This window comes from Symsagittifera roscoffensis, unplaced genomic scaffold (genome assembly GCF_963678635.1).
Source record: "Symsagittifera roscoffensis unplaced genomic scaffold, txSymRosc1.1 SCAFFOLD_869, whole genome shotgun sequence".
NCBI classification, from domain to species: domain Eukaryota; kingdom Metazoa; phylum Xenacoelomorpha; order Acoela; family Convolutidae; genus Symsagittifera; species Symsagittifera roscoffensis.
In genome coordinates this window covers 1-16,923 of record NW_026971729.1, presented here as the reverse complement: position 1 = coordinate 16,923, position 16,923 = coordinate 1, and the positions used below count along the sequence as shown (strand labels likewise).

General features: G+C 41.6%; 3 protein-coding genes across 3 annotated transcripts; all 3 read right to left on the bottom strand.

Moving 5' to 3' along the window:
* Nucleotides 1-13: 13 nt before the first annotated feature.
* On the bottom strand, nucleotides 14-1,964 carry LOC134856675 (uncharacterized; the record flags this gene model as incomplete). Its single annotated transcript, XM_063872947.1, has 1 exon — nucleotides 14-1,964. A coding segment is annotated over exon 1 (1,951 nt), but the record flags the coding sequence as incomplete, so codon positions are not given.
* Nucleotides 1,965-4,257: 2,293 nt separating this feature from the next.
* LOC134856674 (uncharacterized) lies at nucleotides 4,258-5,913 on the bottom strand. The gene has a single exon (XM_063872946.1). The coding sequence runs from the start codon at nucleotides 5,911-5,913 to the stop codon at nucleotides 4,258-4,260; it is 1,656 nt and encodes a 551-aa protein (XP_063729016.1).
* Nucleotides 5,914-5,966: 53 nt separating this feature from the next.
* Nucleotides 5,967-7,791, bottom strand: LOC134856673 (uncharacterized). Its single transcript, XM_063872945.1, has 2 exons — nucleotides 7,126-7,791; nucleotides 5,967-6,962 (listed from the first exon to the last, which is right to left on the bottom strand). The coding sequence occupies exons 1-2, from the start codon at nucleotides 7,789-7,791 to the stop codon at nucleotides 5,967-5,969; spliced, it is 1,662 nt and encodes a 553-aa protein (XP_063729015.1).
* Between the last annotated feature and the right edge of the window lie 9,132 nt (nucleotides 7,792-16,923).

Genomic DNA, 16,923 nt, shown 5'->3' with positions numbered 1-16,923 from the left:
CATGCTTTGTAACCACGTGTTCCGTCGTCTGCAGGGTTGTCTTTGCTGGGCACGTATCTCCAGTCCAGTGGAGATGTTGAGTCCATGATGAAATTCAGGCGGTTGGCAATGAAGATCCGGTGTCGTTGATTCGGCGAGTTTATCCAATGAAGAACTGTTGTACTATCTGTCCATAGTGTCGTACTGTCGATTCGTATGTCATGTTGTTCTTTGATGAAACGAGACAGTTTAGCTCCGTTAGTGGCGGCTTGAAGCTCGAGATTTGGAATTGTCATTCTGCTGATGGGTGCTACTCGGGCTTTTCCAATGACGAACTTGAGTTCCGTTGTGTCGTCGTCGTATCTGATTCTGAGGTAAGCAACTGATGCTAAGGCAAGTTCGGAGGCGTCGCTGAATACATGGAGTTGGGTTTCCAGTATCTTCGTTTCTGGTTTGAAGTAAGTCCGGGGCAGGCAGATGTCGTTGAATTGGCTTCGCTTGTCTATCCAATCGTTGAGGTCTGTTAAATGCTCCATGTTTAGAGGTTTGTCCCATTGAGGTCCATTACTCCAGGCAAGTTGAAGTGATTGTCGTAGTCGAATTGTCAGTGGCATCGTAATTCCAAGCGGGTCAAAGATTGAAGAAGCAAACTTCAATAGTTTGCGCTGCGTTAAGTCCTTCTTGTCAATGGCGTGAAACTTCTTTGCTTCCACAAGAAAGACGTCCGTGTCTGGTTTCCATTTCACTCCAAGAACTCTTTCGAGGGGTCGTTCCTTCTTGGTGAGGCTGTCGCTGTTTTCCAAGTGGTTCTCGTTAACTGTTGTGAGGAATTGTTGAGAGTTTGAGGTCCATTTTGTGAGGTTGAAACCTCCAAGGCTGAACATCTTTTGAAGGTCGTTCATTAACTGTGTCGCTTCCGTCGGTGTTGAAACGGCTTTGTATAGGTCGTCCATGTATATGTTGCGTTTTGTGATTTGCTCCAAGGCTGGATATTTGTCGGCATTGTCCTTCGCACATTGTCGAGTGGCGTAGCAGGCAACACATGGTGAGTCGGTAGCTCCGAAGATGTGGCGGGTGTATTGGAAGGTTGCGGGTTGGCCCGTGTTGTCCTTCCACAGAAATCGCAAATACGGCTGGTCCTCTGGGCTCACGAAGACCTGCATGAACATTGCTTCAATGTCGGCAGAAATAGCGATTTGGTCCTCGCGAAATCGCATAACGATTCCAGTAAGGTTTGTGAGGAGGTCTGGTCCAGTTAGTAGGTTGCTGTTGAGTGATACTCCTTTGTAGATGCTCGATGCATTAAGGACTCGGCGTACCTTGCCAGGTTTATTGATGTTTGTCACTGGATGATGAGGAAGGTACCATTTTCCTGTTGAGTCTTCATGGGAATCATCAACTTTGACTATGAAACCTTTCTGCAAGTCGGTGTCGATGGTCTCCTGATATTTCTGTGCCATCTCGGTGTTTCTCTTTAGTCGTTGGAGAAGGCTGTCGAGCTGCTTCTTGGCAAGCCATCTATTGTTTGGCAGTTGTTGTCCACGTTTCCAAAGCATTCCAACTTCGTAGTGTCCATTGGGCAAGCGGGTTGTTGAAGATTCCAAGATGCGGAGAGCTTCCTTGTCGTCTGTTGAGAGGCTGCGTTGGTCAGTTGAAATCCCTTCGGCGTCCATTTTCATCCATTCAGCTACGTGGCGAAACAGTGTATCGTCTGTCGTGAAGTTGATTGTGTTGATGTCGTTGGGTGTCGCTGCATTGTCTCGTCCACAGAGAGACCATCCAAGTGGCGTTTTCCATCCAATAGGCACATTTTGTTTTGAATGGATTACTTCTGAAGGTGTCACGAGTTCGGCGAAATCGCATCCAATGATGATTCCGATTTCTTTCGAGGGCAGTGTGGCTATCCGAATGTGTTGAAGTGGCTCGTTCCTTTGGCAGATGGAGTTGATGAGTTCAGGGTTGAATTGGGAAAGGTTCCAATCCATTATGACGTCGATGTCATTTAGTTGAAATGGCTGCTTTTGCTGGTTGTAGGGTCAAATCGCGATCGTCATCTTTGTAGAAGCTGTGTCTGATGATGTCAGTGCTTGGTTTAGCTGGATGGTGTCGTCTAACTGCAGATCTGGTTTGAGTTGGAGGGCGATTGATGATTTAAGCAATGTCAGTTTGCTTCCACAATCAAGCATTGCATAGGCATGAACTCTATGTTTGCCATGAGAGATCGTTATTGGCAGGGTCGGAATGTGGCGAGTCGATTTCCTTCTGCTTATGCTGGTGCTGCAGTTGGTGGTGTCGTCATGTTGTCTGGAGTTCCTGTTGGCTGTCTCCCTCTGTGTCGTCGAGTTGTAGGTGCTGCTGTTGTGCAGAAGTTTGTGGTGTTTCTTACTGCATCCGTCCGTCCGGCAGGTTTGCATTGATTGACAGTCGGCGAACTTGTGGGGGCTGAGGCAGTTGAAACATAGTTGTAGGTCCCTGGCATGCTGTAATCTGTCCTTTGGGTTCATTGCGATGAAGTGTTCGCATTTTCCAAGGTACTGGCAATTGCGTTTCTCCGGGCAAAAAATCTCGTCGTTGATCCTTTTGTCCAGATTTATGTTGCTGCTGGCTGCGTTGCTGGTTCCGGTTGTTCTGATTGGCGCGGTGATCCGATGGTCCATGTTGGTGGGTGTGACCGTTGGATGATAATCCTTGAGTGTTGCTGCTGTTGTAGTTGTTGCTGCTGCTGCTGTTTCTGGTGTTGTTGTTGTTGCTGTTGCTCGGCAAATCGCTGCATGCTTCGGCATAGCTGTTGAACCAATTGGTGAGGTCGATGAGTGATGGTTGTCTGATGTTGCATTGCAGATTGTATCTATTCCATTCTAGTCGGCAAGGGGTAGGCAGTTTTGACAAAACTGTTTGGACATTTGTCGTAGAGTGTAGATCGTGCTGGAATCCAAGTGTCGTGAAGGTATCGACCATTGTCTGTAGGAAGTTGGCGAGGTCCTTGTAGCTTCTGGTATGTCGTAGATTGGGGCCGCTGATGGCGTCGAGTCGTCGAAGGAAGGATGTAACTATCTTCGTCGGGTTACCAAAGTCGTGTTCCAGTCGCTGAAGGGCTGCGTCATACATTGCTCCATTGCATCCATATCCTCGGATGAGAGATTTGGCATCTCCGGATACAAATTTCTGCAGATGTGTCATCTTTTCCGAGTTTGTCATGTCGGTGCTGTTGATGGTTGCGTTGAACAGTCCTATCCAATCTAACCACTGTTCAGGTTCTCCGTCGAATATGAATGATTTGACAATGGGCACAGATTTTCTGAATGTCTTCGAGATCGTTTGATGATGGTTGTGGTCTGTCGGTGCTGAATCGGAAAATAAGTCGGCTGGTTCTGATGTGCTGCATGTTGATGTGCTGCATGTTGATGGACTGCATGTTGATGAGGGGGAGGTCGGTTGATATTTGGGTGAGTTGTTCCTGTTGGTCCCCTGCTGCCTGCATGAGTGAAGGCTGTTGTTGATGATGTCGGCATGTTCGTAGGGTTGTATGCTGCCGTGGTTCCCAGAAATCATTCCTGGTACGATCGCATGGCAGGTTGTGTACATTGGTGAGTCAGGGTCGGCTAGGAGTCAGGGTATGCTAGGACTATGCTAGGAGCGAAAAAAAATTACTTAAGATTTTGTATGAAATCGAATGAAGGAAGTCAACATATTTAATTTCAAAAGCAATAGGCTGGCAAATCAGTGGAGGAATAGAGTTTTTGCGATTTCGTTTAAATCATTTTTTTGCATGTCGCCATCAAAAAGCTAGAACGGCATCTAGCCAGGCTGGAAAACCAGCAATTAGGCCAGCTGAAATGCTCTTTCATGATAAACTGTAGCAGGAGACTTGAACAATTTCACAATCGTAACTGTTAGAGAACATCTTTTTTAGATGGTTTTGCTTCATACCGGTGTTGTCGATATTCGAGTTTCATTGCACAAATCAGTTTTAAGGAGTTCAATACGTTTTGGATGATTAAGAATCCAATTTCAGATCGTAGTTTAGTTGTTTCTTTTTAAAATGATTTCTTTTTGATTTTTGAGTTTTGAGTCTTTCAATTTACTAATTTGGCGGCATATTCATGTCGAAAATGTGGCAAAATTAGCTTCGGCAAAGAATAAAGTTCAAATGCCATAGACATAGCCGGGCCCATTTGCAGGTTGCAAATTAGAAAATTGTTCGTTGAAGCTGATGGTACGTCGTCGTTGATTGTAATGGTCATCTAGTACTTAGCTGTCGTTGATCATGTTGGTCATCTAGTTGTTACTGTGGTCCATTACTCGCGAGAGTTTGACTGCTGGTCGGTGTAGAATCCCCCTGCTAGTTTTAATTTCGCAGGAGCGAACGATTCCGTCTGCACCTGGGAAAGTACGAAGTACCCGTCCCAGGGGCCACAGACCTCGAGGCGTTAGGTCTTCCAGTATCCATACAAGGTCTCCTTGCTGAAGATTTTCCAATTGCTTTGTCCATTTCGTTCGGGTTGTCAAGCTTGGCAAGTAGTCTTTGAGGTATCTGTTCCAGAACTGTTGACTCAAGGCTTGAGCTTGTTTCCAAGTTTTCTTGTCCGTTGTGTGGCGAGGGAGAAACAATCCGGGAGGCAATTTGTTTGCTGGTCGTCCTAGTAGAAGGTGATTGCGTGTAAGGGGCTCGTCGTCGGTTGGGTCTGATGAGACGTGGGTTAGCGGGCGAGAATTCATCGTAGCTTCAACCTCGCACGTGAAGGTTGACAGAGTTTCGTCGTCAAGTGTCCGTGTTCCAATGACTTTGTAGAAGGCAATCTTAAATGTTTTTATGAGGCGTTCCCATAATCCACCAAAGTGAGGAGCTGCAGGTGGGTTGAACTTCCAGGTTATTTCAAGTAATTGGCATTGATTGTTGAAGTCGTAGCTGTGTTGAATCTCAGAAAAGCTTTCCTGTAATTCCTTGTCAGCTGCAACGAAGGCTTTTCCGTTGTCAGAGAAGATGATCCTGGGTTTACCGCGTCTAGCGATGAAACGGCGTATGGCTTGTAGAGTTGAGTTTGTGTCAATTTGCTGGCATATTTCTGAATGAACTGCTCGCGTGACGAGGCAGGTGAAGAAGAGAACGTATCGCTTACTGTACTCGTCGTTGTTCCGCGTGGCAAAGGGTCCAAAGAAGTCAATTCCTGTTGAGTGGAAGGGGTAACTGTTTTCCGATAAAGGGAGTCGTTGTAGGGGTAGATCTGCCATCAGAGGCTTCACTGGTTCCTGTCGAAGGCGTCGGCAAGGTATGCATTGTCGAATAGTTTTCTTCAGATGCTTGCGTGATCTTATGATCCAAAAGTCCTGCTGAAGAATGCTTCGGGTGTGTTCCATTCCACAATGGGAATTTATTTCGTGTGTTTCCTTCATGAAGAGTTGTATTGGGTAGTTTTCTGCGAGTCGTCTTTTGGCACGTAAGTATCCGTGATTGTCGACGAAGGGGCAAAGAGGTTGTAGAGGGCTGCGCGGTGGAATGTCAGATTTCTTTGTCAGGCATGCTATTTCCTTGGGGAATGATTGATTCTGTGAGTGTTTAATGATCCAGATCCATGCGAATCTTAAGGTGAGGTGTTGAAGTGAGAGGCTCTGGCGTGTCTTCCTTTTGATGTTTTCTGCGAAGAGAAGAACATATGAAGCAACTCTGAGTGCTCTTGTCCAAGTGCTAAATCGGTTGAAGTCGATTACTGATGTTGGCGGTTGTGGGTCGTTGTTTGTCAGATGAATATCGGCTGTAGGTTGTGTTGGCGGGTGATTAGGCCAATCTGATGATGGTCTTAACAAGAAGTCTGGTCCTTTGATCCATCGTGAATCGGTAGTCATGTCACATGCTTTGTAACCACGTGTTCCGTCGTCTGCAGGGTTGCCTTTGCTGGGCACGTATCTCCAGTCCAGTGGAGATGTTGAGTCCATGATGAAATTCAGGCGGTTGGCAATGAAGATCTGGTGTCGTTGATTCGGGGAGTTTATCCAATGAAGAACTGTTGTACTATCTGTCCATAGTGTCGTACTATCGATTTGTATGTTATGTTGTTCTTTGATGAAACGAGACAGTTTAGCTCCGTTAGTGGCGGCTTGATGCTCGAGATTTGGTATGTGATTCTGCTGATGGGTGCTACTCGGGCTTTTCCAATGAGGAACTTGAGTTCCGTTGTGTCGTCGTCGTATCTGATTCTGAGGTAAGCAACTGATGCTAAGGCAAGTTCGGAGGCGTCGCTGAATACATCGAGTTGGGTTTCCAGTATCTTCGTTTCTGGTTTGAAGTAAATCCGGGGCAGGCAGATGTCGTTGAATTGGCTTCGCTTGTCTATCCAATCGTTGAGGTCTGTTAAATGCTCCATGTTTAGAGGTTTGTCCCATTGAGCTCCATTACTCCAGGCAAGTTGAAGTGATTGTCGTAGTCGAATTGTCAGTGGCATCGTAATTCCAAGCGGGTAAAAGATTGAAGAAGCAAACTTCAATAGTTTGCGCTGCGTTAAGTCCTTCTTGTCAATGGCGTGAAACTTCTTTGCTTCCACAAGAAAGACGTCCGTGTCTGGTTTCCATTTCACTCCAAGAACTTTTTCGAGGGGTCGTTCCTTCTTGGTGAGGCTGTCGCTGTTTTCCAAGTGGTTCTCGTTGACTGTTGTGAGGAATTGTTGAGAGTTTGAGGTCCATTTTGTGAGGTTGAAACCTCCAAGGCTGAACAATTTTTGAAGGTCGTTCATTAACTGTGTCGCTTCCGTCGGTGTTGAAACGGCTTTGTATAGGTCGTCCATGTATATGTTGCGTCTTGTGATTTGCTCCAAGGCTGGATATTTGTCGGCATTGTCCTTCGCACATTGTCGAGTGGCGTAGCAGGCAACACATGGTGAGTCGGTAGCTCCGAAGATGTGGCGAGTGTATTGGAAGGTTGCGGGTTGGCCCGTGTTGTCCTTCCACAGAAATCGCAAATACGGCTGGTCCTCTGGGCTCACGAAGACCTGCATGAACATTGCTTCAATGTCGGCAGAAATAGCGATTTGGTCCTCGCGAAATCGCATAACGATTCCAGTAAGGTTTGTGAGGAGGTCTGGTCCAGTTAGTAGGTTGCTGTTGAGTGATACCCCTTTGTAGATGCTCGATGCATTTAAGGACTTGGCGTACCTTGCCAGGTTTACTGATGTTTGTCACTGGATGATGAGGAAGGTACCATTTTCCTGTTGACTCTTCATGGGAATCATCAACTTTGACTATGAAACCTTTCTGCAAGTCGGTGTCGATGGTCTCCTGATATTTCTGTGCCATCTCGGTGTTTCTCTTTAGTCGTTGGAGAAGGCTGTCGAGCTGCTTCTTGGCAAGCCATCTATTGTTTGGCAGTTGTTGTCCACGTTTCCAAAGCATTCCAACTTCGTAGTGTCCAATGGGCAAGCGGGTTGTTGAAGATTTCAAGATGCGGAGAGCGTCCTTGTCGTCTGTTGAGAGGCTGCGTTGGTCAGTTGAAATCCCTTCGGCGTCAATTTTCATCCATTCAGCTACGTGGCGAAACAGTGTATCGTCTGTCGTGAAGTTGATTGCGTTGATGTCGTTGAGTGCCGCTGCATTGTCTCGTCCACAGAGAGACCATCCAAGTGGCGTTTTCCATCCAATAGGCACATTTTGTTTTGAATGGATTACTTCTGAAGGTGCCACGAGTTCGGCGAAATCGCATCCAATGATGATTCCGATTTCTTTGGAGGGCAGTGTGGCTATCCGAATGTGTTGAAGTGGCTCGTTCCTTTGGCAGATGGAGTTGATGAGTTCAGGGTTGAATTGGGAAAGGTTCCAATCCATTATGACGTCGATGTCATTTAGTTGAAATGGCTGCTTTTGCTGGTTGTAGGGTCAAATCGCGATCGTCATCTTTGTAGAAGCTGTGTCTGATGATGTCAGTGCTTGGTTTAGCTGGATGGTGTCGTCTAACTGCAGATCTGGTTTGAGTTGGAGGGCGATTGATGATTTAAGCAATGTCAGTTTGCTTCCACAATCAAGCATTGCATAGGCATGAACTCTATGTTTGCCATGAGAGATCGTTATTGGCAGGGTCGGAATGTGGCGAGTCGATTTCCTTCTGCTTATGCTGGTGCTGCAGTTGGTGGTGTCGTCATGTTGTCTGGAGTTCCTGTTGGCTGTCTCCCTCTGTGTCGTCGAGTTGTAGGTGCTGCTGTTGTGCAGAAGTTTGTGGTGTTTCTTACTGCATCCGTCCGTCCGGCAGGTTTGCATTGATTGACAGTCGGCGAACTTGTGGGGGCTGAGGCAGTTGAAACATAGTTGTAGGTCCCTGGCATGCTGTAATCTGTCCTTTGGGTTCATTGCGATGAAGTGTTCGCATTTTCCAAGGTACTGGCAATTGCGTTTCTCCGGGCAAAAAATCTCGTCGTTGATCCTTTTGTCCAGATTTATGTTGCTGCTGGCTGCGTTGCTGGTTCCGGTTGTTCTGATTGGCGCGGTGATCCGATGGTCCATGTTGGTGGGTGTGACCGTTGGATGATAATCCTTGAGTGTTGCTGCTGTTGTAGTTGTTGCTGCTGCTGCTGTTTCTGGTGTTGTTGTTGTTGCTGTTGCTCGGCAAATCGCTGCATGCTTCGGCATAGCTGTTGAACCAATTGGTGAGGTCGATGAGTGATGGTTGTCTGATGTTGCATTGCAGATTGTATCTATTCCATTCTAGTCGGCAAGGGGTAGGCAGTTTTGACAAAACTGTTTGGACATTTGTCGTAGAGTGTAGATCGTGCTGGAATCCAAGTGTCGTGAAGGTATCGACCATTGTCTGTAGGAAGTTGGCGAGGTCCTTGTAGCTTCTGGTATGTCGTAGATTGGGGCCGCTGATGGCGTCGAGTCGTCGAAGGAAGGATGTAACTATCTTCGTCGGGTTACCAAAGTCGTGTTCCAGTCGCTGAAGGGCTGCGTCATACATTGCTCCATTGCATCCATATCCTCGGATGAGAGATTTGGCATCTCCGGATACAAATTTCTGCAGATGTGTCATCTTTTCCGAGTTTGTCATGTCGGTGCTGTTGATGGTTGCGTTGAACAGTCCTATCCAATCTAACCACTGTTCAGGTTCTCCGTCGAATATGAATGATTTGACAATGGGCACAGATTTTCTGAATGTCTTCGAGATCGTTTGATGATGGTTGTGGTCTGTCGGTGCTGAATCGGAAAATAAGTCGGCTGGTTCTGATGTGCTGCATGTTGATGTGCTGCATGTTGATGGACTGCATGTTGATGAGGGGGAGGTCGGTTGATATTTGGGTGAGTTGTTCCTGTTGGTCCCCTGCTGCCTGCATGAGTGAAGGCTGTTGTTGATGATGTCGGCATGTTCGTAGGGTTGTATGCTGCCGTGGTTCCCAGAAATCATTCCTGGTACGATCGCATGGCAGGTTGTGTACATTGGTGAGTCAGGGTCGGCTGGCTGGAGGTCCATTTTGTTGCTGTTCGTTGATCTCCTTGGTTTGTTGGCAGTAGTGCTGGTTGTGCTGGTATCGGTACTCCGGTGATGTTTGTGATACCCTTAGCTGTCGTCTGGTGTCCACTGAACACGTTGGTGGGGGGATGATTGGTTGAATTCTGATTTCCAATTGTCAAGATGGGTCTAAAGGCGCTATTCGGATTATGTGTCCTCTGTTGCTGACTTGGAGGCTGGTTCTGTTGTAGGCTTGAAGGCTGGTATAGTCCATGTGTGGGGCTAGCTGTCTGGGGAGCAAAAATTGGGTGTGTGATTTGCTGTCCAATCATTTGACTCTAAGCTGCTTTTGAAGTTGCTGTCGGAAGAAACATTGGCGCTGAAACATTTCTTTGTTGGGTTGCTGGTGCGTTCATCTGCTGATTGAAAACTTGGATTTGAGTTCCATGGTTGGAGTGCGGTGACGTTTCATGAAGTTGAGCTTCTGAATTCGGTCTTTGTCCCACTGTTGCTGTCAACTGCTGATTGTCGATTTGGAGTTGAGTTCCATTGTTCAATTCTATAGTCGTTCCTTGAAGTTGAGCTTCTGGGTGGTTCGGCTGAAGGTTTGAACTTTGTGACAAGTCGGCGTTCGGCTGCTGCAATGAGAGGTTTGACTGAGGATGGAGGTGAGTTCCATGAGCAGTTTGAGTTCCAAGAGTTTCTGTTTGTTGTTGATGAATGCGATGATCCAAGGTATTGGCGTCGCTGTTAGATCCGGGGCGAAGTAGGAGTCCTGAATTGTCCTGGGCGGAGTTTGATCTGTGGTTTGAAGTAGCGTTTAAGATTGCTGGCAATCCTGAAAATTGTGGCAAATTGTCCGGGGTGTCCTGGTCCATGGTGACGTTTTGTGTAGTGGTACTACGGGTTAAACTTTCCGTTTGGCGTCGAAGGGGAAGATTTTCCAAGGCTTGTCGTATTATTGAAGGCGTCGAGACAATGCTGGCTACTCGTGATGAGTTTAAAGAAGACGTGGCAGTGTTGTTGGGGGTACGCTCGTATCGTTTTGATTGTAATTGGATCGTTCGGCACAAAACTTTCAAAGTTTTCAATCGTTCAATGATTGAGTCTTGCTGGTCCGTTCCGGTGCGCATTATCTTGACTGCTTCGTTATTGGCATCGTCGAGCAAGCTCTTCAATTCCGTTCAGAAATCGTTTATGATCTGTACTTCGTCGGAATCGCTTATGGCTTGGTTAATTGCTTTTGCTAAAATTTCTACGTCTGTTTCTATGACTTTAAAAACAGCATCATAGGTTGAATTCATTTTTAATTGACTTTGTCTCCTTAACTTAATTCACGTTTTGACGTGTCAGGCAAAATTGTAAAATGGCCAATATGTAATTCCTTTGATTACATGGAACCCTCGCAATTGTATTGTAACAAAAAAAATGATTTTGAGTTTTTTTTCTTTGGAACTTACAATCCAAAAAAAAGTAAACAATATGATTGGTTAGTATAAGGATCGGTTCGTTGATTTTTCAAACAAAAAAACCTTGGTTTCGGTTTCTTTGTTTTAAAAACTATTGTGCGCCAATGACAATGGCAATACTTTTTGGGTGATTTAGATTCCAATTTCAGATCGTAGTTTAGTTGTTTCTTTTCAAAATGATTTCTTTTTGATTTTTGAGTTTTGAGTCTTTCAATTTACTTATTTGGCGGCATATTCATGTCGAAAATGTGGCAAAATTAGGTTCGGCAAAGAATAAAGTTCAAATGTCGTAGACAGTTGTTGTTAAAAATAAAGAATAAAGCTGATTTGCGAACATGAATTAGTTCGTCATTTCTGAACAAGTTCGTCATTTCTGAAAAATTCTCGACAACTGAGCTTCTGAAAATTTGCAAGAACCAGCGTTTGTTGTATAACTAACGTGCTAGTGAAAGCCAAAACTTAAAATTTTCAGTGAGCCTGCAGTGAGAAATTTAGTAGAGCAAGCATCTTCAGATGGTTTTTTGTGAACTTTTTGGTTATTTTTTCCTAAATCTGATCAACAACATTTGGTTGAAACCTTTAGAGGTACAATAAATACAAAAAAAATTGCACAGCAAGTTTTGTCTAAAAGACTTAGGTTAGAGAAAGTCTTGAAAAAAGATGTGCTAGAAACAAGGATTCTAGCATACAACAGCAAAAAAGAGGAAGACGAAATCAAATTTTCTACAGCTTTCCTACACCAAGTATCTATGTTTGGTCACGTTTTTTGAAAAAAATTGTTGCAGTGGTCAAAACAAACGATTATGGTCCATTCACACGCTATGTCTGGCCAAGCGGTATGGATGATCAGAAGTTCCTTGTTTTAAAAAGATTTGAAAATTTCAAGAAAAAACCTACTTGTTGCCTCCTTGGTTCCAAAGCAGAAAATTTTTTTGAGAAATGTTCAGCTGTTGCTCGAGATAGAGATGACAATTATGCGCTATTTTCTTTGTACAAACAACTTTTTTTTCTACAAAAAATTTTACTGCCGAATTAGTTGTTTTTTTTGGGAGAACTTAGAAGTTGCTTTTATTGCAAATCATTTTATAAACTTGAACTTGCATATTGTTTGAACCATATCAGCTCAGCCATCTCGGCTAACGTTATATAGAGAGTTTTGTCGCCAACAAAAGCCAGTATCTTTGTTGGTGCGTGTTTGCATTCTATTGGGTTTTAACCATCACTAAATATTTTACTCGGGAAGGATTTTTCGATTGCAGTTTTCTTATCTTGGAAGAATTTGCTCCGATGGTTTTCTTTTGTGCTCAGATCTCATAGCGTAAAGATAGCAAGTGTGTCTATATTACAATTGAGCTTAAAATAAATTGCAACAGAGCAAAAACTATTCTCTTGTGCCTATTTTTCTTGCGTGAAACAAAAGAATTGCGAGCATTTTATAATGGAATTTTTATTCCGACTTTCGAACTATTTGTGCTCGATATGGTTTTTTTATTCGGACTATTTATGCTCGATAACGGACTATTTTAGTAGAGCATACTATTTAATCGGACTATTTATGCTCGATATGGTTTTTTTATTCAGTCAATATTCGCTGATCGAAATAATAATTTTCAACAAAAACGTTTTATAGCCCAATGAAGATATTGACTACCTGAGTTCAAATGTAAAAAGATATTTCACCTCAAATTAATTTTTGTAAAGTTCTGGGGGTTTGAAAATTGCCAAATTTGCCATGTTCTGGACTAAATTATGCACGCTTTGAGGAGTTTATTCATAATTCTGAGAGCGTAACGCAAAATTTTTATGCGTGGCGAATTGTCCCGCACAAAAAAATTGTTCGAAATTGAGTTGAGGCTAACTAATTCGATTAATTTCGTACGTAATGTCTCTCTTTATTGCAAATTAGTTTGTTATCCGGAATATTTTACTAAAAAAATTCATGCTTTGTTTGCTTTGATGTTTTTATGATGGCAAAATGCTAGTTGAGGTGAGCGTATCTTTTGACAAATTGTTGGGCTTAAAATGGGGGCGTTCAACAGTGCCGAAGTACAAAAGTGCCGAAAAAGGTGGGAAACTTTCAGAATAGTTTAAACGCATTTTCTTAAGAGCGGGAAATTACTGACGCTAATTATCAAAGAAAATCACTCCAATTTTGGCGCCAAAAAGTCTGCAACTGCAAATAAAACGATTATTTTGGCGCCAAAACGTCCAAATTGCAAATTTTCTCTCTGGAAATCTTTATTTTTTACTCAAGTTTGTAAATGTTGGCCGTTTAATTTTTGATTGCCGCACTTAATATGTTGAAAACTGTTCATCTTTTCCGCACTGTTGAGCAAATTTTTCATTTTCGGCTCTGTTGAACTAATTTTTTCCGGCACTATTGTACTTTGGCACTGTTGTCCTGCCCCCTTAAAGTTAAGCGACGCAGGAGCATTTCAAACTCAACGTTGATATTTAGATTTTGAACTCTCAACTGCGAAGCGTGTGTCCCATCTGCTCTTCATTTCCGCTTACTTGAAGCGAATAGAAACATTAGCTCATTTTATTGAATTAACTGTAATTGATAACCGTTGCTGTCCAAAAAACTGACTCAAAAAATGTGAAGTTTACAGAAGCGCTCGTATCTATATCATTTCAATAAATTTACAATTGAAATGTTTGACATATCTCAAAATACGCAGCCAAAAATAGCTTGCCAAGTATTTTTTTTCAAGATAAGTTTCCTCGAGTCCTTGAAAAACAAACTTTTTTCAGGACATCAACTTGTTAAGCGGAAAATTAAGCGGAAAGTTAAGCGGAAAGTCTTTTAATGAAAATGTCGAAACGCTATTAGTAAAAAAATTAAGTCAATTTTCGACTATGAAATATATAGATATAAAAAAGATACTTACATATTTGAAATATATCAATTTTAAAATTAAATTAAAAAAATTATTTTTTTGAGATAAACAGTGAGGCAACCAGATACGAAATAATTCTCAAGGCTACTCGTTCTATAACGTAACGTAATTTGCCATAATAAATTCAATTCCAACAAATTATCAGCTGTTTGGAGTAGAAGTATCAACCATGTCTGAGAAAAGGTTTGGAAACCAAATCCGGCAGGGACTTGTTTTATTTATTTTTGTTACCTTTTTCTATAGAGCTTTCTGCTTTCGTCTAATTGTTTGTTTTAGTCGGGTTAGTTTCAAAAGAACAAATAATTTATAGTGATAATAGCTTCTTTCTTTTCTTCTGAATACAATGTATGAATGAAAATCAACTAAATTCAACTAATTTGAACTAGTTTTTCTGGACACTGGGGTAACCGTTTGAAAAAGGTTTAAAGTCGTTCAATTAAGACTGAAATGGCTATGGTAATATGGTATAAAACATTCGTCAAATCGTTACAATAAATAATTGTGGTACCTGGTTTTGCGTGGTAACTTATACACAAGCTCCTCCCATATTTCAAGGATCGCAACACAATATTTCAAGGATTTTTCTTCCAAGCAATTATTCACCGCATTTTCTGTCGGCTTGTTTGTCATATTATGTTTGCGCTGGAAAGAAAGTGTTGCAAAGCTATACCAAATGACAAACCGGGTTTATTACAAGTGTTTTCTTTGTTCATTTTAGCCAAAAATTGTTAAGATTTCTTTGGGATAGTCAATTGTTTTTTGATTTAATACAAAAACGCCAAACAAATTTCAGAAAAATGTCGTTGTCTCTTTTTTTGTTTTTGATCATGTGTTTATGAAAATGCAAGTTAGATCCATTGTTCATTAAATGGAGCTCAATTAAAGTTTCCATGATTTTTTTGATTATACCCATTCAGTAAATGATTTTTTTTACAATTATTGCAAACGCTTCTGGTTGCTTTTTCGTTGAAAAAGCTATTGATGGCTTGATATTTTACAAGCAATTCCCGTTTTAAAATCAGTGAAATAGAAGATTTTCTTTAGACAGGGTTTTTTAAAGTGTTTTCTTTCACATAGGCCGTTTTTGAACCAGTCTATTTACTTGAGTTTCTTAATTATTTTTCCAGTTTGATCGTTTAGTCGGCTTGAATTTATTTCAGTTGTTACTTTTCCGTCAAGTTTGAGTTAAATAACCAAAATTAACCCAAAGATTTTCTGTTGAGATTGTCTGATTTTTAGGTTGATTTATTAGCTGAAATTGAATGAGAAAACAAATTTAAAGAGAAAAATTCAGCAAATAAAACTAAAAATAAACTGAAGCACACACTGTCTAAAAAAATGAAAACATCTCAGCTCTACTATAGGGGCATTCGTTCGTTTTAGGTCTCTTAAAACCTGATCACGAAGATTTCTTTTTTCCTGATAGGATGTTTATTTTTGCGTCGGCGAAGGATGATTCTATAAGTGCCTACGAGTACTCCGTTTTTGATATCGTTGGTTTTCTGCAGTGTTTCGTCTGCCTTGTACCGCAATTCTGACTGTGGAGTCTGTTTTTGCTCGTTTTTTTCAAACATGATCTGAGAAACACTAAAACTTGAATCGAAATTTTGAAAAGTTTAATTCAAGTAAAAACTACATCTTGCATTATCGACCTTTTTCTCGCTAAGGCCTATCACCATAAATTTTTTGCGTCCACTCAAAGATTGTAAGCTTGTTTTTCAGTTCGCAAGTTTTGAATCATTGCTAAATTGTTATTCAAATACTCGGCTAGACATGTTTGTTTGCCTTGATTGATTTTTTGCTTATTTTTCATGTTTGTTTTGTATGTACTGCAAGGGCTGCAAAGCTCCGCTTAGCCTCTATGCTTACAACTGATGACGTAGAGATTTTTTCTAAAAATATTTTAATATTGATGATATCGATGATCATTTGATACTCTCAGTACATTATTGAATGAATCAAACATACTCTTATGCTATTTTTAATTGCTGGAATTGCCTTTTTTAGCTCTGTACAGACCTTAACAACTCGGCAGAACGCTTTTTCAAGATTTCGAGGAAATCTAAAGAAATTTCAAGGAAGAAGGACAACCGGTTGCTGTTCGGGTGGCACAGAAAAATGTGACCAAAGTAACAATTCTAATGTTCCACATCAAAACAGTATTGGCTTGGACCTAATAATTAAAGAAGGTGTCTTAGGTTTCTAATGGCTTTTAAACCTACTCCTCAAAACTGTCTGAATTGAACGAAAATTAAAAGTTTGCAACGTATTGATCTATCTTGTTTAACACTAAATCACGACAGCAATGAAGCAACACTCTGCATAAGTTTAACAGATTCAACATGGGACACTTATTGGAACCCCCCCCCCTTATATACCAGAAAGTTAGTGGTCTGTAAGCAAACCCTCTCTTTTTATTGAGACACAATTAAAGTGCAGTTTCCAGTGAGAAAACAGAAAATATTAACTTACACGCAATTTTAAGCACCAGGGGTGCACAACATTTATTAATTGAAATATTTCATTAATAAATCAAAATATCTATAATAAAAAAAGACAGCTTAGATGATGCGAGTTAACTGTATGGAAATGTATATAAATTCTTTTTTCTAAGCTGTTATTTCTAGACCGTTTTTATGATCGATGGTCATATTGTAGAAACTTAGTTCTTCAGCTTTGCGAGAGCAACTGTCTTGCAATTGGGAACAGTGTTTCCATAAAAAATTTTCCAACAATTCTGTAAGAAATATAACTTGTTTTTTATTTAGAATAACCAACTCAAGGTTCCGTCCTATTTAATCACTCTTACAGCTCAAAAAATCCAACAGATTTTTTGAGCTTTGAGAGATTTATCATTCGCAGGTATACCGCCAAAACAAATTGACAAAACTTCCTTTGACGACTGTTTAACGTCAACCATCAGTTTTTTCTACTTGTTTTCAGCCGTCTGGAACTGGTCAAAAATTTTTGATACATTCAAGGGTCGATGCACGCTTTTCAATTTTTAAGCTTTTATAGCGTTCCTTCACATGGTTCAGTCTTGTAGTTTCAGATAACGTTGTAATGAAAAAAAGGGGATTTTAAATTCAACAATAACCGTTTTTAGTACAGCTTCATAGGAAATGGTTTCATAGGAGTTGGATTGACTTTT